The sequence below is a fragment of the Lepisosteus platostomus genome, chromosome 13 (assembly GCF_059453375.1).
Source record: "Lepisosteus platostomus isolate fLepPlt1 chromosome 13, fLepPlt1.hap1, whole genome shotgun sequence".
In the NCBI taxonomy this organism is placed as follows: Eukaryota; Metazoa; Chordata; class Actinopteri; order Semionotiformes; family Lepisosteidae; genus Lepisosteus; species Lepisosteus platostomus.
The window spans coordinates 294,825-318,618 of NC_142623.1; the positions used below are offsets into that span (position 1 = coordinate 294,825).

Here is a 23,794-nt window from a genome sequence, read left to right on the forward strand (position 1 = left end):
TTGTTCTGGGGGGCTCTGGACTCCCTCTGTAGCACTGTCTGAGCTGGACAGAGACAGGTCTCCCCTGGTCAGTCTGCTGTATCAGAGACAAGTCTCCCCTGGCCAGTCTGCTGTATCAGAGACAAGTCTCCCCTGGTCAGTCTGCTGGACAGAGACAGGTCTCCCCTGGTCAGTCTGCTGTATCAGAGACAAGTCTCCCCTGGTCAGTCTGCTGTATCAGAGACAAGTCTCCCCTCTCCAGGAATGCCCTGCAGGTGTGACTATCACCCCACCCCTCCCCCACTGCAGTGCAACATGCAAACTCACATTCAAATCCAGGTGTTGTGTAATGTGTTGTGCTGCAGCCGTGTCAGACATGATTGCACATACAGCACAGTAAGAGTGAGGGGGCTGGAAGGCGCTTGGGAAGACATACAGCACAACTGCCCTGCATAGTGTTCCAACACGCACAGCGAGCACGCAGCCAGACACAGCGGCGACTCTCTTCCTTATAAGGCAAGAGCGGCGTAGCGCGGCGCAGGGCGGAAGGCGGCCGCGGTGCCTACTGGGAGTTTCCCGACCGGAAGAGAGACGCCGAAGGAGTGAGGGAGCGACAGGAGACTTCTGTAAAACAGCGAGACTGATTTACCCCCCAGCGAGAGGAGACCGATAAGGTGAGCGGGGTCTGCGTGGCGGGCGGTGGCGTGGGGTGGGGAGCGGTGTCCGGTGGCGGAGGGGTGTCTGGTGTTGATGCATTAGCGATCGCGCTGTTGGCGATGATGCCGAGGGTCGGTGCGCGGAGGACAGGAAGCGGGGCCGGGCCGGTGCGGTGCGGTTCGGTGGCGCTCGAGACTGCGCTGAAGTCAAGCTCCGTTTGCGTTACTGCGCTGCCGGACCTCAGCCCGCAGCCGTCGGTGTTTTCGCCAGAACCCGCTCAGAGTGGGGTTCGGGGTTCGGGGTTCGGGGTGCAAGTGGGCGTGTCGGTCCCGATGCGGAACCCTGCTTTAGTCTGCGCAGTTCATGTCCTGCGCTGTCGCAGGCCGGTTCCGGCTCAGACAGAGCTGCAATCGGGCCGGTGTCTGCAGGCGTGGCCTCTGGCGAGGTCGGGGTGTTTTGCCAGAACGGGTCGTCCGGAGTCCATCCTTCAGGACGGACAGCGCACGGGCTGTGGGAGAGCACGTCACGCGTGGGGCGCAGTGCCGGCTGGCCTAGTTCCACCGCGGCTGCTGCCTGCGTGGGCTCGCGGGACAGCCGGCCTGTGCTGGGCAGTGGTCACGGTGTTCAGGCACGACGGTCGGGGAGATAAAACTCCACAGGCAGCAGCCAGCCGATAGAGCACAACATTCACTTCCCTGTGGGCGGGAGGCCGGCTCGGTCCCGTGCCAGCGTGTCCCTGAGCCAGGTCACCCAGCCTGCGGTGCTGAGAGAGCTGCTCGGCGCTCCTGCCGTGACCAGTGCAGTCTGGGCGCTCTTCCCTGGGAAACCGAGTCGGTCGGGGGGCACGGCGAGTCCTGACACCGCCAGCCCAGCCCAGAGAGCAGCAGGAGGGTCTTGGGGTGTCAGTGTGCACACCAGACGGCCTTGTGGGGTGTCAGGAGGACCAGGGTGGCCCCCTGATGGTGTCGGGGGGACAGGAGGACCCCAGACAGTCACCCCGAGTCTGTCAGAGGTGACACCAGGCCGGCTGTCCCCCGGCTGCTCACCCAGCTTCCTGTTTCTCTCGCATTCTGGTCCCAGAAAGGAGGAAGTTGACTGCATCTCTCCTCTCGAGTCGGGCTCCCTCTGATTCGCCTCGTCAGTCCTTATTAACCTGCGGGATGGGCGGTTCTGACCCAGGACCCAGTCCTGCAGGCCGGTCTCACTGCTTTCAACAGATTGAAGCCGTTCTTTCCATGATTCTCTACTGTCGCCTAGACGTTTCACAGAGAAAAGGCTGTTTCAGTACAAAAGGTGACTGTTGTTCACCAAGGGAGAAGTCATCAGCTTCCCTGTGGCAGAGGAGGAGGAAGAATCACTGGTACCAGAACCACTTCAGATACACTGCTGTCCTGGGCCTGATGGCCGGTTGGTTCTGGTCAAGTTTGCACTTGATATCAAAACAAGTGGCTTATCAATCACTGTAGAAGCAGAAAACAAATTCAAAATGATTTATCTAGAGTTAATGACAAGAAGAAGCCCCTCTTACCTGTGACCCGTCTTGTGTTCTCTGATGTAAGAACTTGACTGTAGCAGAGGGTCCAGTTGAGGCACAGGCTCTCTTGCTTTCCTGTGTCGGGTCTGCAGTGCAGTGTGTCAGCGAATGAGCCGCATTGAGCAACACTGTTTCGAGAATGTGAAATAACGGACAGTTTCTTACCACTTCAGCCAAGAGTCTTGACTTTTACAACCAGACTCCTGCCTGCCCAAAGACAATACGATTCTGAATAAAACAGAATTATGTCTGTATATTAATAATCGAATGAAGACAATAAGAGGTGAGTGTGTAATTTTATATTACCCATTCAGTAAGGTAGTTTCTCCTAAGAACTAGCAGCCCATGTGATAGAGTGGCACACTCCCCTCTCCTGCCTCTCTCTGTGTACAGGCACTGTGCTGTTTCTTCATGTGCAGTCATCATGCATCATACTGATGCTTCAGACCAGATGTGGGCGATCTCTGAAGCCCGATGTCCAGCTGTCTGCTGAAGCAGAAGGGGACTGCATGGCATCTGTGTTCTATACTGAGATTCTGTCCATTTGCTTATACAAATGCATTCAAAACATCAAGCATGAAATCTCCAGCAGCTCCTGTTGCTTTCCATGCCCGAGTCCACAGACACAGCAGACACTAAGCAGCGCTGGAGTGGGTCAGACGGCTGAGCCCCGGGAGTCTCACCCGTCTCCCTGCCCCTGTGTGCGTCATGGCTCTGCAGCCCCCCGTCTCGGGTCGCAGGCAGGGACATCGGGACGTGTAGACTCGAGCTGCTGTCGACTCTCATCAGACAAGCTCTGTGTGTGACGCCAGCAGGAGTGTAATCAGTCTGGACTGGACAATCCCATCTTAATGCCCTGACCAGCTGACACCCTGACGGAGTGGGAGGACGGGGGGCTGTTTGCCCAAGTGAGGGGGCGGTGTCCTGTTACCCCATCGTTCAGTGTGTGAGATTCCCTTCTCCTGAGACTCTAATAAGTCACATTCCTCCCAGACAAGTCCCAGCCTGATTCCTCCCTCCTCCCTCCTCCCTCCTCCCTCCTCTCCCTGTCCTACCTGTCTGTAATCCTGGTGCTTTGACTCCCCCTGGTGGGACTGTCTGATAGTGCATTTCCCACGACAGCCGTCTGTCCGCAGTGATTGATGGCTGTGTGTCTCTGAGCCAGTGTGTTGCTGTGCAGTGTATCAGTGCCAGTTTGGCCAGTGTGCTGTGCATCATGCCAGTGTAACGGCCTCACGTGTGTGTTTGCACCCTGCAGGCAATGGCTGAGCTGGCGAGTCTGGTGCAGAGGCTGGAGGTGGCCGTGGGGCGCCTGGAGGCCGTGGCGGGGTCGCAGGGGGACAGCCCAGGAGCCGGCGATGCCGGGGCAGGTACAGTGGGGTGTGGGGGGTGTGTCTGTCTGCGTCGTGTTGCTGTACTGCTGGGTTCTGGGACAGATGTTTTGAAGATCTGGAATGAGCTGTCTTGATGTGCTGATTGGTCTTTGTGTTTTGCGCTCGTCTTAAGAACCCTGCTTTGCCTCCCTCTCTCCCCAGTCGTGCAGTTCGTACAGGAGTTCGATGCCCTGGTGTCTGGCACTGTGGCTCAGTACTGTTCCCTCAGCCAGCAGATAGGGGGCGATGTCCAGAAACACGTGAGTCTCTCTGTGGTCGTCACCTGCCTGAGGTTCTGTGAGTCATGGCTGGAGGCCTAACAGCGCTCCTCTCCTCTTCCTCCAGGCGGAGATGATAAAGCAGGCTTTCGCTGCGCAGAGACAGATCCTGGTCATAGCCTCCCGCTGCCAGAAGCCCTCTGACGTGAGTAACAGCGTTCTGCACCATCACAGCTTGTCGGCTTGTTGTTCCAGCACTGTCGGTCCCTAGCGGACAGCACAGCTGTGACCCTCTGTGCCCCCTGTCCCCAGGCCACGCTGACCTTGCTGCTGCAGCCCGTGTCCAGTGTGATCGAGCAGGTCCAGTCGTTCCGAGAGAAGAATCGCAGCAGCCCGCTGTTCAACCACCTGTCCGCGGTCAGCGAGAGCGTGCCCGCCCTGGGCTGGGTCGCCATGGTGAGGGGGCCGGGGTGGGCGGGGAGGATGGCTGCGTTGTCATGGCAAAGGGCTGGGTTGCTGTGAGAGGGGGTGTGGCCTGGGTTGTCAGGTGGGTTACAGGCAATATGAAATATTCCTCACAGCCCAGAGGCTGTCTTGAGGTCTTGGGTTCTGTTCCTGGTGGGCAGGCACACGGCTTTCTTCCGTGAGTCTCGAGCTGTCCTGCGATCTGTCTCGGCTCCACTGACCCATGTCTATCTGTCTCTGCCCAAGGCCCCCAAACCTGGCCCCTATGTGAAGGAGATGCAAGATGCTGCCATGTTCTACACCAACCGCGTCCTCAAGGACTACAAGGACAAGTCAGTCTATTTCCCTCAGCTTGCCTGTCTGCCAGCGGCTGTAGGCCCTGTGTGTGTGTCTGTGGGCTCTCTCCATGTTGGCAGCCTTCCTGTGTGTAAGACAAGGGTGTGTGCGTGTGCGCTGTCTGTGTCTCTCTCTGTGTGAATGTCTTGGGATCCCCTCACTCTCTGTCTGCCTGTGTCCAGGGATAAGCAGCATGTGGACTGGGTGAAGGCCTACCTCTCCATCTGGACAGAGCTGCAGGCTTACATCAAGATGCATCACACCACCGGCATGAGCTGGAGCAAAACTGTGAGTGTGCGCGCGTGGCTCTCTCACCGCGCCGTGAGTGTGCGTGTGTCTGTGCGCACATTTGCTGACCCCCTGTCCCCCTCCCTTTCTCTCAGGGTCCTGTGGCTTCGGCCTCCTCTGCTGCTTCGCCCCCGGCTGCTGGCGGCCCCCCTCCCCCGCCCCCCGCAGGCCCGCCCCCCCCAATGGACCTGCCCCCGTCCAGCCAGGGCAGTTCGGACGCCACCCGCTCTGCCCTCTTCGCCCAGCTGAACAAGGGCTCTGACATCACCAAGGGTGAGTTCTGCCGGGCCAGGCCGGGCTGGGCCTGCAGGGGCGAGCGCTCCCAGCAGCCCCGCCCTCACGCTCACCCTCTGGCCTCTCGCGCAGGCCTCAAGCACGTATCGGATCACCAGAAGACGCACAAGAACCCGTCTCTGAAGTCCCAGGGCGGTCCGATCCGCACCGGGCCCAAGCCCTTCTCCACGCCCCAGATCCGGCCCTCCGGTGCTGCCGCCGCTGCCGCCGCCGCCCCTCAGAGCAAACAGCTCCCCGTCCTGGAGCTCGAGGGCAAGAAGTGGCGAGTGGTAAGAGGCTTTGCCCCGCCCGCTCTGGAGCCCCTGCCCTCGGCCTGCTGTAACCCCTCTCTCTCGCGCTGCGCAGGAGCACCAGGATGGGGCGCAGGGCCTGGTGATCAGCGACACCGAGCTCAAGCAGGTGGTGTACGCCTACAAGTGCAGCAACAGCACCCTGCAGGTCAAGGGCAAGATCAACTCCATCACTGTCGGTGAGCAGAGCTGAGGCAGGAGGGTGAGGCAGGGGCCTGAGGCTGTCAGTAAGGAGGGGTGAGGCAGGGGCCTGAGGCTGTCAGTAAGGAGGGCTGAGGCAGGGGTCTCACCTGTGTGCACCTGCTGCCTGTGGGCACACTAGGTGTTGAGATGTGTGTTCTGTCTCGTGCAGATAACTGTAAGAAACTGGGCCTGGTGTTTGATGATGTCGTCGGGATCGTGGAAGTGATCAACTCCAGAGATGTGAAGATCCAGGTGACCTGTCTGACGGAACCCCCTCTCTGTACACCCCTGTTCACACGCACGCACGCGTGCACCCTGTCTCTCTGTACGCCCCTGTTCACACGCACGCGTGCACCCTGTCTCTCTGTACACCCCTGTTCACATGCACATACATACGCACTCACACACACCTTATCTCTGTACACCCCTGTTCTCTCACACACACCTCTCTCTGCAGGTGATGGGCAAGGTGCCCACTGTCTCCATCAACAAGACGGATGGGTGCCACGTGTACCTGAGTGAGCAGTCTCTGCAGTGCGAGATCGTCAGTGCCAAGAGCTCGGAGATGAACGTGCTGGTGCCTGGGAGTGGGGGCGACTTCGTGAGTGTCTGGGGGGCTGTGGGGAGGGCGGGGCGGGGGGTCTGTGCGAGTCCGAGGGGCGACGGGGTGCTGTGTTGCACGAGGGACAGACTCCACAGCTTCTCTCTCTCCTCATGCTGCAGACGGAGCTGCCTGTGCCGGAGCAGTTTAAGACGGTTTGGGATGGCAAGAAGCTGGTCACCACGGCAACTGAGATTGCCGGGTAGATGACATCCTCTTCTGCATCTCCCTCCCCCCACCCCAAAACCGCCACCCACCCAACCAATCAGCCAATCACAGAGCAGCTGAGTTGACCTGCCATTGCCCAATCAGAGCTACAGCTGTGCCTTCCTCCAGCCAATCCCAGAGAGGGCTTCATTCTGCTTTTGGTGTGGGTATTAACATTGGCCAATGGGACACCAGCGCACTGTTTTTTTCAATTTTATTTTAAACGGTTTTGCCAACATTTTTCTTTGAATTTGCTGAACCATTCCTGCCAAACAGGGGGTTGGGCAGCTGGGCTGTTTGCTCAGTCCATGGGGGTACAGGGCCCCCGCTCTGTCCAGGGTTACCCAGCGTGTGTCTCTGTCTTTCTCTGTGATGGACTTGTTGGTGGGGGGGCTTTCAGAAATATGCAAGGGCACCCCAAGCGTACAAGACCTTTCCATATAGTTCACTCTGTCTGAGCATCTGTTTACAGCAATCAAAACTAATAATAATGTTTATGAAGTAGGACTGGTTAGTAAAGTTATAGTTATCCTGCAGGTAGGAGCTTAATTTTCACAATTAATATTGCAGCAAAATTACAAAAAAAATCTTTGTTTCCATTCCAGATAGTTCCCAGCATTCCCTGTTTTGTATCTTTTTTTCGTCGTCTCTGTTCTGCGCCTGTTTGTTGCTCCAGAGCTGCGGTTCTGTCGGAGAGGGATGGGAGCCGGGAAGAGCTCGCTCCTCCCTCTGGGGCTTCGTGTTCGCGAGCGCTCGCGCCGCGAGCCGCTCTGCACTGCTTTTGGGCAGGTGTGTCGCTCTGGTTCGTGTAACCGCAGGGCGTAACTGTCGGTTCTGGGGCTCTGCCGGTCAGCCTGTCTGTCTAACCTCTGTAGCTCGGTGTGGGTTTTCTTTCACTATGATCCAATAATATTAATCTTATTCATCAGTACTGGATGATGACATTTTTCAAAAAATGAGACGCAATAAAAATGTTCCTGGAGTTGCTGCGCCGTGTGGCCTGTCTGTTATTCCTGCGCCAGCTGTCTGCCCAGACGCCACCCTGAAGCCCTCCCACTGCAGAAGTAGCAAAACAAGAGGCAGTGAAGAGACTGGCATTGATCAAAATTTATTTGAAGTTTAGAACAAAAATACAAACCTAAGCTACAATCAGTTCATTCATTCACATTTGACTCCTGTGTTCTCCTTCCTGATTGGAGAGTTAGTTGATTAGAGTGTCCAATCCGCCATGTCTGCAGTGTGTTAGTAGTCCAGGAGGGGGCAGCCTTGTCAATGCAGGTATGGCAGCAAGTGTGTGTGTGGGGGGGGGGGAGTGTGTGTGGGGGATGTGCTAGCGCAGGTGTGTGTGTGTGTGGGGGGGGGAGAGTGTGTGTGCAGGTGTGCTAGCACAGGTGTGTGTGTGTGTGCAGGTGTGCTAGCACAGGTGTGTGTGTGTGGGGGGGGAGAGTGTGTGTGCAGGTGTGTGTGTGGGGGGGGGGGGTGGGAGCACTGTGTACAGGTGTGCTAGTGCAGGTATGGCAGCAGGTTTGTGTTGAACCACTCATCGGTGAACTGCAGGTGGTCTCCATCACTGGATAGGAACACCAACTTCCCTGCCTTGTCCATCTGCTGCAGCCCCAGTCGGTCCTGCAGAGAGAGAGAGAGCGTCAGGAATGCTGGGCGAGAGAGAGAGACGGGAGCTCAGAGAGTGAGGCAGGGTGCTTACCTCTGTGTACAGTGCACTTTCCTGCAGAGTCTGTGTCTCCTTGGCCTGACCAGGGCTATAGAACCCAAACCACTGTAAGAGAGGGGTTAAAAAGCACACTGCTCTGACTACAGCAACAGGGGTCATTATACAGTCTGCATGTGTCTGACACTGAGAGGTCTGTAAAGTCTGTCAGTTTGTACCTCAGAGTCCACAGGATCCACCATACTGTCTTTCAGGAACTTCACCATCACCAACTTGTTCAGAGACATGAGATTCTTCTTATAGGTCTCATTCACCACCTGGGAGAAACGGGGGTTAATGAGCACTGCATTGAAACAGAGCACTACAGCAAGCACAGGGGCTACTACACTGTGGGAGAGGGGTTAATACACCATACAGTGTGGGAGAGGGGAGCAGTGGGGGGACGGACAGACTGACCCTCTCCTGGTTGATGTCAGCGAGGAAGAGGCTGTGGGTCTTGTACAGGTCCTCGTTCAGGGGGTCGTGCCAGTACTGCGCCTGGACCAGACTGAGAGAGAGACGGGTCAGTACCACCCCTGAGCCAGACAGGAAAACGGGCCTGGCAGTTCCGCAGACACTCACTGGTTCTGCACGATGGGAGTGTAGGCGCCAGAGTTCAGCATCTTGCGGATCCAGTCGCAGATGTGAGAGCTCTCTCCCGGGCAGCGAGGGAGGCCGTACACTCCTGCCGGGGAGAGGAGGGGTGAGACGGGCCGAGTCGGGCCGGGGCGGCTGTGCTGTGGGCCTCGGGGTGCTCTTACCTTGGTGCTGACCCCCCACTGAGATGAGGTTCCTCATTGGTGGGGAGGGACATCGCTGGGCCACAGCTCTCCTGCAGGGAGAGGGAGGGAAGAGATTTCAGGACCCCTGAACGCCACGCTCATCCCCCTGAACCCCACGCTCATCCCCAGGCTCAGCCTGATTCCACAGCCCCCCTCACTCACAGGAATTGACCCCCCTGCGAGAAACCCATGGCATTGTAGCCCCCCTTTAGCTGGGGGTCCCGGGACAGCTGGGCACACACCAGGGAGACCTGCGCATTGACATCCATGAAAAAGCTGTTCTCTGTGTCCTGGACAGAGGGAGAGAGAGAGAATTAGCACAGGGAGACTGGGAGAGAAGAGCAGTAGCACAAGGAGAGGGGTGGATCCTCAGGGATTACCTGGACAATGCTGTCTCCGATCTCCAGCGATAGGACATACATCCCTGGGATCTTCACTTCCACCATTTTCTTTATCGCACCCATGCTGAGGGGGTTACAGCAGCTGTCCCCTGGGGAGACAGCAGGGTGAGGCTGTGGCACTGCTGGAGTGTTGCAGTGCTTCATTACGATGTTATTACAGTAACTGCAGGTTTCTAATAATGCTGGGACTGGGTATGTGGCCACACTGCTGTTACAGTGGAGTCGACACGCAGATGCCCCGCTCTTGAGCCGCTCCAGGGACACCGTCACCCCCGGATTACTGCGGGGCTACACACGGCCTAGTACCCAGCTGAGGTGACGGCACTGGCATCCCTGTATTGGTCTCAGCGGGCCCCTTATTACTGAGAGCACTAGCGACAGAAACAGGAAGCGAGCGGCTGTTTCAGTTAGTGCAGCCGGTGGCAACCAGGAGTCTAGAAAACCTTCCTGGGCCGGTTTTGGCGGCACGACGTCTACAGCTTTTCTTCACTGCTCCTGCGCTTTCCAGGAACTCGACACTTAACGTCCTCATTCTCATCCCCGTCATCATCCCCAGGACACCGGCGGTACAGCTCTCACCCATGCCGTGCCACAGCACCAGCGGGACCGTGGCGTTGGAGCCCCGAGCCAAGCCGAGCAGGGCAGCGAGCAGCGGTCCGGTTCCGAAGAGCAGGCGGAGGAGAGGCGAGGTTGCCATGGTGATGCAGGGCCCGTCCGGCAAGAGCGAGGACTAGACTCCGCGGAAGTCCACCAAAACACGGAAGAGCGGTGCGCGTGACGAGGACGGAGTAGCACACTGGCGCGTCTTTGCCCAGACCGCTCTCTTCAATAAATTATGTTGCGCAATCAGTGCTCTGCAGTATCACGTATCAATTTTAGATAACACTTCCCTTAAAAGCAGTTCGCAGTTCTGTTTTCTGTGTAATATTTCCTCTTATTATGGGTCCGCTTCCTTGTCACGTGTGCTTGGACCAGAAGCCTCACCCCTTTCCAGTCATGTGACCGGAGACTTTGGCAGGTCATGTGACCGGGGACTTTGGCAGGTCATGTGACCGCCGATCTCTTCGTCCAAACCGCAGAACTCGGACCGGCAGGGAGTTGATCAGCTGGGAGTGATGGGGCTGTGTTTTTGGGGTACTGAAGTATTGATCAGAGAGTCCGGACCGGATACCCCCTCACCCTCCCGCCTGTCTTAGGTAAGACTCGAGCGCCGAGCCGTGCGGATGTCCCGGCGGGGAGCAGGGCCGATGTGACCGTGTGCAGCTTGTGAATTAGTGGGAGACTTCTGTCTCCTTCCTCACTCGGTCTGTACGCGCTTTCTCACGGCTCCGTTGTGTGTGTGTGTGTGTGTGTGTGTGTGTGTGTGTGTGTGTGTGTGTGTGTGTGTGACTGTGCTGTGAGGACCAGAGCCGAGAATCTTTCAGATGAGATGGTTCTGCTTTTGCTCTTTCGGTGGGGTGGGAGTCGGTGGAGCTCAGTGCTCTGCCTGTGGCTGTCACCAGGCCAGATCCTCGCCAGGTTGTAGAGCTGCCAGGCTGCAGGATGGAGGTGATAATCCGGTTCTCGAGATCTGTTCCGGAGATGTTTGTTCCCTTATTGTTCCCCAGGAGAGCTCTGGTTCCCAGTGTTAACAGCTGGACTGTGGCAGACTGTCCGGCTCTGACTGGAGCCATTTGGCGGGAGGCCTGCAGACGATGAGTCCAGCGCCCCGCCGGGACCCCTGACCCCGCCTTGCTGGTCGCCATGGCGCTGGTCTCCCGCGGCTCTGTGAACTGCAACAGCTGCGATGAGGAGGCCACGCCCCTCCTGGATGGCGAGCCGGCGGAGCCTGGTACGTGGACTAGGGGACGGGTGCTGTCCGTGTTGGCTCTGTGGGCACGGGGTCATGACCCCGCCATGACCGCACTGTGACCTCGCAGTGACCCCACCATGACCACAGCTCATCCGCTCCATGTCCACCCCGTACACAGTGAATCTGACCTCCCATCTGGGCGTGTTTAGACTGCCGAGATTCAGATCAGTCGTCTTGTATTCCCCATTCCTACTAACCTGCCCAGTTTCAAAAGCTGACTGTATAATTGACGTCATTTACATATACAGTACGTATCTGTGAGTGGGCTCCTGTTGTGTTAAATGTGTTGTGTCCTTTACCTGCCTGCAAAGCACATTTCCCCCTGGGACAGTCTGCTGAGTAATATGTACGTTGTCACACTGTGTGGGGGTCTGCAGTAGAGTGGTCTTCCTGAGTGTTAGTGTGTGTTCAGAGCACATGCCAACACACCCAGGATGTGTTCAGTGCTCATTGCTCTACTGTGTGCGTTGTAGCGCCCCCTGCCTGCTGCTCCGCGCGCTGGGGCCTGGCCACCCTGATGTTCCTGGGCTTCGCCGTGGTTTATGCGCTGCGCGTCAATCTCAGCGTCGCCATGGTGGCCATGGTCAACGTGTCCACTGTCCCACCAAGCAACAACCAGTCTTCCAGAGAGGCGTGTCCTGCGCCTTCCGGAGACGCCAACAGCAGCGGCTCAGAGGAGCTGCCAGCGGTGTGTGGGTCTCTCTCCTCTCTCAGTGTGTGGGTCTCTCTCCTCTCTCAGTGTGTGGGTCTCTCTCCTCTCTCAGTGTGTGGGTCTCTCTCCTCTCTCAGTGTGTGGGTCTCTCTCCTCTCTCAGTGTGTGGGTCTCTCTCCTCTCTCAGTGTGTGGGTCTCTCTCAGTGTGTGGGTCTCTCTCCTCTCTCAGTGTGTGGGTCTCTCTCCTCTCTCAGTGTGTGGGTCTCTCTCCTCTCTCAGTGTGTGGGTCTCTCTCCTCTCTCCTCTCTCAGTGTGTGGGTCTCTCTCCTCTCTCCTCTCTCAGTGTGTGGGTCTCTCTCCTCTCTCCTCTCTCAGTGTGTGGGTCTCTCTCCTCTCTCCTCTCTCAGTGTGTGGGTCTCTCTCCTCTCTCAGTGTGTGGGTCTCTCTCCTCTCTCAGTGTGTGGGTCTCTCTCCTCTCTCAGTGTGTGGGTCTCTCTCCTCTCTCAGTGTGTGGGTCTCTCTCCTCTCTCAGTGTGTGGGTCTCTCTCCTCTCTCAGTGTGTGGGTCTCTCTCCTCTCTCCTCTCTCAGTGTGTGGGTCTCTCTCCTCTCTCAGTGTGTGGGTCTCTCTCCTCTCTCCTCTCTCAGTGTGTGGGTCTCTCTCAGTGTATGGATCTCTCTCCTCTCTCAGTGAGTGTGTGGATCGCTCTCTCCTCTCTCTCTCAGGCCTGTACAGTATCTCTCATGTTCTCCTCCTCCTCTCTCAGGCCTGTACACTATCTCTCATGTACTCCTCCTCCTCTCTCAGGCCTGTACACTATCTCTCATGTACTCCTCCTCCTCTCTCCCAGGTGCCTCGGTTCCTCTGGGACTCTGCCACTCAGGGGCTGCTGCTGGGCGCTTTCTTCATTGGCTACATCCTGACCCAGATCCCTGGGGGTTACCTGTCTGGCCACCTGGGGGGTCGCTGGTTCCTGGGAGGGGGCGTGCTGGGCACTGCTGTCCTCACCCTCCTCACCCCTCTTGCTGCCCAGATGGGGGTCCCCTGGCTGTTTGCACTGCGAGCGATGGAGGGCTTTGGAGAGGTGAGGGGTGAGGGAGAAGAGATAGGGGGGTATCAAGGAGAAGAGAGGGGGCAGGAGTCTCTGTGTGGGTCCAGCAGTCCTGTCGGGACACTGACCGGTCCTGTCCAGTGGCTGGCTCTCTGTAGTGACGTGCCGTCTCCCTGTCCGCAGGGCGTGACTTTCCCTGCCATGATGGCGATGTGGGCCTGCTGGGCACCCCCCCTGGAGAGGTCGCGGCTCATTTCCTTCTCTGGCGCCGGGTCCAATTTTGGTGCCTTTGTAGCTCTGCCCCTGACCGGCTTCATCTGTCACACTCTGGGCTGGCCAGCTGTCTTCTACTGCTTTGGTGAGGAGTACACACTGACCCTGGTACTGGTACTAGTACTGATCCTGACCCTGTTTCTGTCCTTGGTACTGGTACTGTCCCTGTCCCTGGTAGTGGTACTGTCCCTGTCCCTGCCAGGCAGTGATGTTTATATTGGGAAGGAAGAGAAGTGGAGAATTCGGAGAACAGAGGGCAGATGAATTGTTCCTCTGGGGAGAAGAGGAGCTGAAGACCTTTTGGGAACTAATACCTCTGTGAAGGACTGGTTTTAGGGACCGACCAGGCGACACCTGCACATCTTAGGAGCAGAGAGCGGTTCCGCAAGCTGACAGTGGCAGATCCTGAAACGCACGCTCCTGATCTGGCGAAGTGCTGGCTCTGGGTTACATGCTGGGGCCTCAGGTGTGGCAGTCACCACACTGGAGCTGACCCTTGACCCCCAACCCATGAGCCATTGCAACTCACACTGACACTCTTGACACTGCATGAGCCCATTTGTGGTCTCTATGTCAACCTGTGCTCCCCCTCCAGGTGGCGCCGGCTGTCTGTGGGCCGTGTTCTGGTTCCTCTTGGTATCGGATGACCCTCGGTCTCACCGGCGAATCAGCGAGCAGGAAAGGGATTACATCACTCGAACCATCGGCACAGAGGTCACTACTCTGGCTGTGTCTGTCTCTTCTGAGTCTGTCTGTTCTGACCCCCCAGTTTCTCTCTCTCTCTCTCTCTCTCTCTCTCTCTCTCTCTCTCTCTCTCTCTCTCTCTCTCTCTCTCTCTCTCTCAATTCAATTCAATTCAAGGTGCTTTATTAGCATGACCGATAGGTACAATCAGTGTTGCAAAAGCAAATAAAAATAATAAAATTAACATAGAACAAAACAAAAAATAGAAGTAAAATAAAATCTACAGACATGTTACAGACATTTACAACAAAGACATATTATATAATATTGACATACTGTAGGCGGCTGGAGCATTATTGGGAGACGGACTCACTGTTCCTCAGGCTGTGACAGGAGATCACATACTGGGCTGCCAGATCAACTGAGTTCCCTCCTCCCTCTCCCAGTAGGATTGGGACCTGTTGTGGTTTTGGCAGGTGTGGGAACTCTGGGATTAGATTTCTGAATTTCGGGAAGAATGTTTCTCTAATCCCAGAGTATCTGTCACAGTGCAGTAGGAAGTGCACCTCTGTCTCTATTTCTCCCTGCTGGCAGTGGGAGCACAGCCTGTCCTCTCTGGGCAGCCAGGTCTGCCTGTGTCGCCCAGTTTCTATGGCCAGGTTGTGGTCACTGAGCCTGTACTTCGTCAGGGTCTGTTTCTGTTTGTTATTTTTTATTTTGGTCAAATATTCAGCTAGTGTGTATTGTCTGTTTAAGGTTCTGTAGCATTCCAGTTTATGTTGTGTTTGTGTGTGTGTGTCCCAGTGTGTGAGATATTGCTGTTTGATCTGTGCTGTGATGTGGTTGAGTCTGGGTTGTGGTGCTCTAGCAGTGCTGTCCTGAGGCTGGTTAGTGTTGGTGTGGCTCAGGTCGGTGAGCCTCAGGACCAGCTGGCTCAGGGGGCTCTGTTTTGGGCTCAGCTCTTGGCTGAGCAGGGCTTTGTGGTGGTAGGAATTTTGGTCACTGTTTTTTAGGTGTAGCCAATACTTTAATATTCTTTTCTGTATGTTTATCAATAGTGGGTACTGGCCTAATTCGGCCCTGCACCCGTTGTTAGGAGTTTTTCTCTGCACACGGAGGATGATTCTACAGATCTCCATGTGCAGAGTTTCTGTGGGGTGTTTGTCCCATTGGGTGTAATCCTGGTCTGTGAGGGGACCCCAAACTTCACTGCCGTATAGGGCAATGGGTTGGATTACACTTTCAAATATTTGGAGCCAGATTCTTGTTGTCTCTCTCTCTCTCTCTCTCTCTCTCTCTCTCTCTCTCTCTGTATCCACTAGCTCTGCGCCAGTCTGTCACTCGCCAGTCTGTCACTCTGTGGGCTCACCCCCTCCCCCTTGTCGCTCTCTCAGGGTGGGTCCCACGGCTGGTCAGTGCCCCTGGTGCCCATGCTGCTCTCCCTGCCCCTGTGGTCCATCATCGTCGCCCAGATCTGTGCCAACTGGTCCTACTACACCCTGCTGACCTCCCTGCCCACCTACATGGACACCATCCTGCGCTTCAACATCGGGGAGGTGAGGCAGGGCGCGGCCGCGCAGTGGGGCTGGCAGCCGGGGTCAGGGGGTCAGTGTCGGGGAGTCACTGCGTCTCTCCCTCTCTCTGGGCAGAACGGGTTCCTGTCCGCTCTGCCCTACCTGGGCGCCTGGCTGTCGGCGGTGCTGTCCGGGGTGCTGGCTGACTGCCTCCTGGAGAGGGCGCTGCTGAGCACCACTGCTGTGCGCAAGATCTTCACCCTGACAGGTAGGAGCAGGGGCAGAGGAAGTCCATCTCACCCCCCTTCCCCCCAGGCCGGGGGAGACGGAAGGCGAGAAGTGGTTTGGGTTAGGGGTTAGAGATCCTTTTTACTGTGAAACTGCCTAAATGCTAAAGCGCTGCTTGTGTGATACCAGTTGTGTCCACCAGATGTCAGCTTTACACAGCTGTAATGTGGGCGTCATTTCAATTCAAGAAGCTGTACTGGCAAGACCAATGAATTTCCGTGTTGCCAAAGCACATACAATGAACACAACATCTACTGACATTTACAATACAGACACTGTTTTTATTAAGAGACAGACTCACTTTTCCTCAGGCTGTGACAGGAGATCACATATTGGGCTGACAGTTCAGCTGAGTTCCCTCCTCCCTCTCCCAGTAGGATTGGGATTCCTTGTGATTCTGGAAGGTGTGGGAACTCTGGGATTAGATTCCTGAATTTAGGGAAGAATGTTTCTCTAATCCCAGAATATCTGTCACAGTGTCTGTCTCAATTTCTCCCCGCTGGCAGTGGGAGCACAGCCTGTCTTCTCTGGACAGCCAGGTCTGCCTGTGTCCAGTCTCTCTGGCCAGGCTGTGGTCACTGAGCCTGTCCTCTCTGGGCAGCCAGGTCTACCTGTGTCCAGTTTCTATGGCCAGGCTGTGGTCATTCTGTGTCTCTCTCTACCTTCAGCTCCTCTTCTGTCTTCTTTCTCCCATTCCTCTGTCCCTCATTTCCATTGTATTGCACTGGGTTTAAACTCCTCTCTCTCTGTCAGTATTAGTGCACACTCACACTGCAGATCACTTTATTGGCTGTTTACATTTTCTTGTATGAGGAATCTGTCTTTTCACATACCCCAGCTTGCTCTCCATGAGACACACAGACAGAGAGAGAAGCTGGGGGTCAGAGCGCAGGTCAGCTATTTATACGGTGCCCGTGGAGCAGCTGGGGTGAAGGGCCTTGCTCAGGGGCCCAACGGAGTAGGATTCCTCTGCCGGCCGCGGGATTTGAACCGGCAACCTTCCAGCCACAGGCGCAGATCCTGAGCCACTCTGCCACTCTGCCCCTCTCTCTCTGTAGTGTGTGAACCCTGCTCTCTCCTCAGGGATGTTGCTGCCGGCGGTGTTCCTTGTGGCTGTGGGGTTTATCGGCTGTAACAGCATGGCGGCAGTGATCTTCCTCACCTTGTCCTCCAGCCTGGGAGGGAGCAGCTCAGCCGGAGTCTACATCAACCAGATCGACATCGCACCTCGGTCTGCTCTGCTCCCCCCAGCACCCCGTCTCTCCCTCCCTTTTCCAGCTTTGACCATGGAAACCTTTGGCTCCAAAGATCAAAATCTTTGATAAAAATTAAAAAATAATTTTGTTTTTCTCTCAGATATGCAGGAGTGTTGTTAGGAATAACAAACACCTTTGGGACAATTCCTGGGATCGTGGCACCCATTGTGGTGGGGTATCTGACTACAGAGGTAACCAGTGTCCTCTCGCTGACCTCACGCTGACCTCACGCTGAATCACGCTGACCTCACACTGAATCACGCTGACCTCACGCTGGCCCTCGATGCCCTGCGTGAGGCTGAAGTCCCTCTCTCCCTCCCCCTCTCTCAGCGTTCACTCGCGGGCTGGAGAGAAGTGTTCTACCTCTCGGCCGCGATCAACGCTGCAGGAGCTCTGATCTTCTCGGCGTTCGGCAGCGGGAAGATTCAGAAGTGGGCGCTGGACACACGCGGACAGACACCAGGAGGCTCGCCCGCGGAGCAAGACTGAAGGGCCCCAGGCTGGCGGGAGGGGAAGCAGGGTCCTCGAGTTTGAATCCAGCACTTGGCTGTGACTCCACACACACTGTATCGCTCTGCTTCTAGTTCTGTCTGACATATTATAACTTATCAAGACCTGGACCTCCTTCTCCCTGGTCAGCCGGACAACCAGACTCCCTGTCTGAGCAGGGAAGCGTCTGCCTTTAGCCCATGGACACAGCAGCTCTGGAAACGGGTCTTAATCAGGCCTCTTTTTAAAATAATTGCAACTTTAAAATCACCTCAATGAATTTTTCATTCTGATTTACCCGTGTAGTTAGATAGTGCTTGTCCCTACAGTGCTGAACTGCAGTGAGGGAGAGCTGGTGGTCATTTACACGAACCTGTGGGAAACCTTTGCAGAATTATTACTGTGATAAACGCACTGTCCTCTTGCGGTACAGCGCCTCCTATAGGGCAGGCAAGGTCCTCCCAGTCTCGCTATACCAGAGATCCAAAGGCCTTCTCCAGGTGTCAGCAACGCGGAAATGAAGTTCAAGATGCAGATTTTATAAGTTTTCTGCTTCAGTGAAGTGAAGACGTCAGGGGAACATTGCTAGTCAGAGATCGAAGAGCACACAGAGCCTGTCTGGAGATACTGGGAGGGGATGATTTTGTGTTTATTAATTAGCACTGTAATTAACTGGTCATGCCAGTAAAGCTCTTTGAATTTCTATTGAGAGAGAGTCATGTTCCTCACTACTGGTGCAATGGAGTTTAGTTTCAGTGGGGTGGGTGTTTTTATTAGGGAGATTAGTTTACAGATTATTTTAATTATTATATAAAGATATTCAGAATTTGCACTTCAAACATTTATCTAAAGAACTTTTTAAAAAACATTCTGAAAAGGCACTTTAACCCTCACAGCCACAGACACTGTCCAGACAGGCTGGGGGTGTCGAGCCTGGGAGACGCGGGTTCGAGGTGCGGAGTCCTGTCTGTCCTGGCTGGTCTGGAGGCCGAGCTCCTGAGGCTGAGCTCTCTAAGTCTCTCAGACGCCAGCCGGGCTCCTGGATGGCTTGTGGCACTAAAGGGCACTGCAGCACTGTTGCTATTTTCTGTCCAAGGGAACAAGTGAAGGTTTATTCCTGCTGAAAAGAGAAGAAAAGAAACAACGTTTCGGCTGTGGAGTCTTCTTCGGCTTCTTCGAGAGGGAAGTATAATCCTCTCGTGAATTCCTCTCTCGCTCCACAGCCAAAACATTGTTTCTTTTCTTCTCTTCTCAGCAGGAATTAACCTTTACTTGTTCCTCTGCAGCCTACGCATACTGACGCAGCTCCCCACCTGAACTCCTTCATGCACAATGTGTGTTGGTTCCTGGGAACTTCTGTTGTTCTTCTGTGACTTGATTGTCTCTGTATTACAGCCTTTAACTCTTCACACTTGTTTCCTGTGTCCTCTGTGCTGTTGTGACTTACTATTCCTCTCCTCTCTTCTCCTTCACTCTGTCACAGTCCAACCAGCTGTCCTGGGTTGAGCTGTATTTGCACTAGTTTCTGTGCTGTGTACTTGTGTTAGCTCTGTAGCTTGGGCCCTTCTGCTGTACAGCATTATTCTACAGCTCAGACTCTTTGGTCTCAGCAAACCTGTTTGTCTTGTCAGCTGAGGTCTCTTGTATCTCTAAAACTGGAATTTCGGGAGAGGCTGTAGGATGCAGCCTCGGGCACACAGACCCACACTGGGACATGCTCCTGCTGAGGCCAGTTCCCAGACTGAATTTATTAGTTTCTGGCAAATTGTTTTCTCAAAATATCCTGACTTTTAAGCCCCGCTCATCTGTACCTGCTGCTGCACAGCTCTCTGGGGCTCCTCAGGAAGACCAGGCTGGAGGAGCAGGATTCAGGGAATACCAGGGGAGTCTAACCCACTGCCCAATGTGTCTGAGGTCACTGCAGGCAGAGCTGCTCCACCCCTCAGCCCTGAGACACTGCTGGCTTTGCGCCGGACACAAGAAAAGTGGACAAGACTCCATCTGCACCTGCTGGGGGCAAGCAAGCTCTGAGGAGCAAAGCAGTCGCAGAGCTGCCAGTGACAGAGCCTGAAGTTCAAGTTCAAGTTCAAGTTTATTGTCATTACACTCATATACATGGTATATGGTATAACGAAATGCTATTTAGCTAGCTCTCGGAGATAAGTAGTACAAAGAGAAAAAAAACAACAACAATACAATTGTATAGCAAAAGAAAGACAGAGACAACAGGCAGTGTGCAAAAAACAACAACAGACGATGTGCAAATAAACAAAAAGGTAACAGGTTATGTGCAAAAATATGCATCAACAGAATAAAATAAAGGGATAGAAATTACGGGGAGTGAGCTTTTGACATGTATGGTAGAGGTAGATTTTCAATGTGTGTTTGGGTTTTGGTAAGAAAGAAAGAAAGGAAGAAGGCACTGTGAGGTTCAGATCATAGGTGAGAGGTGAGGTGAGAGTGAGAGAGCCTGGGAGTTTAATAGTTTGATAGTAAAAACTGTCTCCGAGTCTGGTAGTCCGGGCCTGAATGCTCCGGTACCATTTTCCAGATGGTAGCAGATCATAAAGTCTGTAGCTGGGGTGTGTGGGGTCTTTGATGATGCTTAGAGCTTTGCTCAAGCACCGTCTGTCATAAATGTCCTGTATAGATGGGAGGGCAACCCCAGTGATGGACTGGGCAGTTTTCACCACCCGCTGTAGGGCTTTGCGGTCAGCAGCACTGCAGTTGCCATACCACACTGTGATGCAACCTGTCAGTGTGCTTTCTGTAGTGCATCTGTAAAAGGTAGTGAGGATCTGGGGACATATCTTAGCCTTCTTCAACCGTCTTAGGAAGTACAGGCGCTGTTCCGCTTTTTTGATCAGACAGGTGGTGTTGAGAGACCATGTGAGGTCCTCGGTGATATGGACACCAAGGAATTTAAAGTTACTGACCCTTTCCACTTCAGTCCCGTTGATGTGGATAGGGGCATGTCCGGTTTGCAGTTTCCTGAAATCAACGATCAGCTCGTTGGTTTTGCTGACGTTGAGGGTGAGGTTGTTGTCATCACACCATGTTGTAAGGAGATTGACCTCCTCCCTGTAGGCCCTCTCATCATTGTCTGTGATCAGACCTACAACTGTGGTGTCATCGGCAAACTTGATGATGGAGTTGGTGTTGTGTTTGGCCTTACAGTCGTGGGTATAGAGGGAGTAGAGCAATGGACTAAGCACACACCCCTTGTGAATGTGATTTATTGAGTCTCGCTCAATAAATCACATTCACAAGGGACAACAGACACAGCGCCCTGATTCCAGAGTCCTCCCGAGCTCCCAGTATTTGGAAACGGAGTTGTTGTTTTGTTAAACCCCTGGATCGTTACAGTGAAAAGAAATTTGCACGGTGAGATGAAGACCAGTTGGAAGCTGCTCGGCGCTTTTCGCCTTCGACGGCAGATGGCGCTCGCCGCACTGTCCGGGCGCAGGTCCCGGATGTTGGCTCCGCTCGACTGCTGCCTGACGTCATACATGCCTTTTCATTGGTGTCACGTGGGGGTACAGTTAATGATCATTTGTTTCGTTTATTTACCAAATCTAAAAAAATCAGTGCTGTAGGGGTCCGACGACCTGCTAATACTACTAGTAATAATAATAATAATGTGAAGTTCGTAGTTTCACTTCGTCCGTGCCTTAAAATGTCGCAGCCAGTAGTGAGTTAATTGCTGCGCATGCTCAGTGCTGTCAGCCCTCGTGCTTTTTCGTGCTGCGTCACGCTTGTGTCTCGCGTGTGCGGCCCGTGGACCCGGGAGTCACGCGGGCACGCAGCTCCACTCCCCGGGCAGGACAGGCGGCCCGCCCCACACCCGTGAAACCAGCACGCCGCGTGCTCCGGCGTGTCCGTGTCTGGGGTTAAAACGCGTGCAGTGGGTCTGGCCGTGCCACAGCTCGCGTGGGCTGTTACAGTCGTTAAACCTCTTGGCTGTTGAAAACGGGACGGTGCGGCTCCTCAGCCCAGCGGCCCGCACCCGGCTCAGCTCGGCCGGCTGTCCGCGGGGAGACGGGCGTGTCGTGACTCCGGGGGAGACGACCCGTAACGGTGCAGATGTGTGAAGTGACACGTACATTCACAAATATGTCTCTGTTCTTTCTGGGAGGGTGATTGGCGTGCCAGTCCTGCGTGACGTGTCGCTGCGATGACTCAGGCGCTGACGTGACTTCTGAAACAGCAGCCAGACACAGAGCGCGCCTCCGCCTCCGGTCACGCAGCACGCCAGTGAGCATCTATTAGAAATTTAAACAATCAAAAGGCAAGACGTACAACGGAAATATGTAGAAAGGTTAATTTTCAGCTTTTATAATTGTGAATTGCTCAGGCTGTGTAGTGTCTATTTCTGTATCTGGTTTTAATATTTTGTCTCCTTTTTGTATTTCTGTTGTTTAAATAAAAACTATAAAAAACACGTTAATAAAGTGACGGTTAATCCCAGCTGTGTTCGTGGATATCGTGAGAGATTTGGGGTAAAACATCGCCTTTGCCGAGTCTAAGGGTGAAGAGCGAGTTCTGTTCTCGGCTCGCCTGGCGCCGTGCTCGATGCGCGCTACCCGGCTCCGGAGCGCGGGGCCTAGGTGCGCGCGTGTTTGGTAGCCATGGCAACACACGCAAAGAAACTTTTTTTTTCTGCGTGACACACCCGAGCGCGTGGAAGTCACCACGCGACAAAGAAGCAGCGCAAGGCTGGATCCGGGATCAGGCAAGCTGAGGAGCTCCGAGCAAGCAGGCCAGAGCCCGCAGCCTCTTCTGGCCTTGAGCATTACTGTCAGACACCCCAAAACACACACACTCACACCAGGGCCAGCCCATCACAGGACACAAACACACACGCACGCACCAGGGCCAGTCCATCACAGGAGACACCCACACAGACAGCACCCCATCTTTGGAACTGAACCCAGGGCCCCTGTGAGGCAGCAGTGGTGACCCCTGTTCCACCATGTGGCCCTTGTGATTTTTATTAAACATTATGATCATTATCTTCATTAGAAGGACTCAGGCTGGGACAGGAGATCACACACTGTATTATTATTATTGAGAGACAGGCTCACTGTGTTCCTCAGGCTGGGACAGGAGATCTCACACTGTATTATTATTGAGAGGCTCACTGTCTGTTCCTCAGACTGGGACAGGAGATCACACACTGTATTATTATTATTGAGAGACAGGCTCACTGTCTGTTCCTCAGACTGCGACAGGAGATCACACACTGTGTTATTATTATTGAGAGACAGACACACTGTCTGTTCCTCAGGCTGGGACAGGAGATCACACACTGTATTATTATTATTGAGAGACAGGCTCACTGTTACTCAGGCTGGGACAGGAGATCACTCACTGTATTATTATTATTATTATTATTATTATTATTATTATTATTATTATTATTATTATTTTATAGGCTCACTGCATCCCCAGAAGGTTTTTAGCAGATTTGTAGAAGTCTTTCCCTTTTAAAATCATGTATTTATCTCCAGAGATCAGATCAAGGCTCTCTAGCAAATCAGCAACCACGCTGCAAACTCACACAAGCCACAACTGGAGTCGTATTGCAAGAGCATACGCAGGACACAGGAGTCAGGGAAAAAATACAATCGCCCCAGAGGAAATACTTGATAAAGGCAGACAGAGTGGGAACATCAAGGACCCGGTTCAGACAGAAGTGAGAGACTGTCAGACGGGTCTGAATAGGACAAACATTACAGCGCTACTATGTGGCAGGTCTGGTCTCACGGACACAGCTCATCCGCCATAATCAGAACAGCTTCCAGCCCTACTGGGGGATACACTCAACAGAGCCGCAGCCCTGTGTGTGATCTCCCCTCCCAGCCCGAGGAACAGTGACCCTGTCAAATTCAAATTCAAACAGCTATATTGGCCTAAGTGGTAAATTACAGTGTGGCCAAAGCACATACAATTAACACAACATCTACAGACAATTACAATACAAACACATTTTAGGATATTTACATTATTGAGAGACAGGCTCACTGTTCCTCAGGCTGGGACAGGAGATCACACCCTGGGCTGTCTCTAAATGTCCAATGATATGTTTTACTGTAAATGTCTGCAAGTGCTGTGTTATTTGTATGCACTTTGGCAACACTTTAACTTATCAGTCCTGCCAATAAAGCTTGTCGAATAGCATTGAGAGGGAAATGGCTTTGAATTTAGAGTCGTTTTCTCTCTTGTTGTCTGCGGTCTGCCCACACAGCCCGTTTCGAATGAGAAAGAGGTGCAGAGAGAGGGGTGAGGGCAGGGGGTTGATGGCCCATCTGGGACAGAGAGGGGCTCTCGGCTCTGTGTGTTAACGCTGCCACCCAGGGAGTCAGGATGCCAGTTCATCTCGCGTCGCTCTGCCCAGCAGGAGCCCAGAGGGGAGAGTG

General features: G+C 54.3%; 3 protein-coding genes across 9 annotated transcripts; 2 read left to right on the plus strand and 1 right to left on the minus strand.

The window, feature by feature from the left end:
* The first annotated feature begins 496 nt into the window (after nucleotides 1–496).
* Nucleotides 497–7,412, plus strand: cap1 (CAP, adenylate cyclase-associated protein 1 (yeast)). Its single transcript, XM_088602352.1, has 13 exons — nucleotides 497–653; nucleotides 3,429–3,540; nucleotides 3,706–3,803; nucleotides 3,889–3,966; nucleotides 4,074–4,217; nucleotides 4,473–4,558; nucleotides 4,745–4,850; nucleotides 4,946–5,123; nucleotides 5,217–5,413; nucleotides 5,490–5,613; nucleotides 5,787–5,869; nucleotides 6,075–6,218; nucleotides 6,341–7,412. Exons 2-13 carry the CDS (start codon nucleotides 3,432–3,434, stop codon nucleotides 6,422–6,424), a joined length of 1,431 nt encoding a protein of 476 aa, XP_088458478.1. The 5' UTR covers nucleotides 497–653; nucleotides 3,429–3,431; the 3' UTR covers nucleotides 6,425–7,412.
* ppt1 (palmitoyl-protein thioesterase 1 (ceroid-lipofuscinosis, neuronal 1, infantile)) lies at nucleotides 7,078–10,302 on the minus strand. Of its 5 annotated transcripts, XM_088602357.1 has the most exons (11): nucleotides 9,896–10,302; nucleotides 9,296–9,405; nucleotides 9,078–9,205; nucleotides 8,895–8,965; nucleotides 8,716–8,818; nucleotides 8,551–8,641; nucleotides 8,313–8,411; nucleotides 8,131–8,202; nucleotides 7,924–8,051; nucleotides 7,849–7,883; nucleotides 7,078–7,792 (listed from the first exon to the last, which is right to left on the minus strand). In XM_088602357.1, exons 1-9 carry the CDS (start codon nucleotides 10,011–10,013, stop codon nucleotides 7,929–7,931), a joined length of 915 nt encoding a protein of 304 aa, XP_088458483.1. In that variant the 5' UTR covers nucleotides 10,014–10,302; the 3' UTR covers nucleotides 7,078–7,792; nucleotides 7,849–7,883; nucleotides 7,924–7,928. The 5 variants fall into 5 exon arrangements, with proteins under 5 accessions (XP_088458483.1, XP_088458484.1, XP_088458482.1 ...); XM_088602358.1 differs by lacking the exon at nucleotides 7,849–7,883 and having other exon boundaries at nucleotides 7,078–7,802; XM_088602356.1 differs by lacking the exon at nucleotides 7,849–7,883 and having other exon boundaries at nucleotides 7,078–7,834.
* A 42-nt stretch (nucleotides 10,303–10,344) lies between these two features.
* LOC148649541 (sialin) lies at nucleotides 10,345–18,084 on the plus strand. 3 transcript variants are annotated; one of them, XM_088602350.1, is made up of 11 exons: nucleotides 10,346–10,512; nucleotides 10,924–11,147; nucleotides 11,642–11,856; nucleotides 12,671–12,904; nucleotides 13,055–13,229; nucleotides 13,740–13,858; nucleotides 15,223–15,384; nucleotides 15,478–15,610; nucleotides 16,714–16,861; nucleotides 16,987–17,077; nucleotides 17,217–18,084. In XM_088602350.1, the coding sequence occupies exons 2-11, from the start codon at nucleotides 11,060–11,062 to the stop codon at nucleotides 17,373–17,375; spliced, it is 1,524 nt and encodes a 507-aa protein (XP_088458476.1). In that variant the 5' UTR covers nucleotides 10,346–10,512; nucleotides 10,924–11,059; the 3' UTR covers nucleotides 17,376–18,084. The 3 variants fall into 3 exon arrangements, 2 of the variants coding, with proteins under 2 accessions (XP_088458477.1, XP_088458476.1); XM_088602351.1 differs by lacking the exon at nucleotides 11,642–11,856 and having other exon boundaries at nucleotides 10,345–10,512; XR_015925862.1 differs by lacking the exon at nucleotides 16,714–16,861 and having other exon boundaries at nucleotides 17,217–17,443.
* Nucleotides 18,085–23,794: the final 5,710 nt, after the last annotated feature.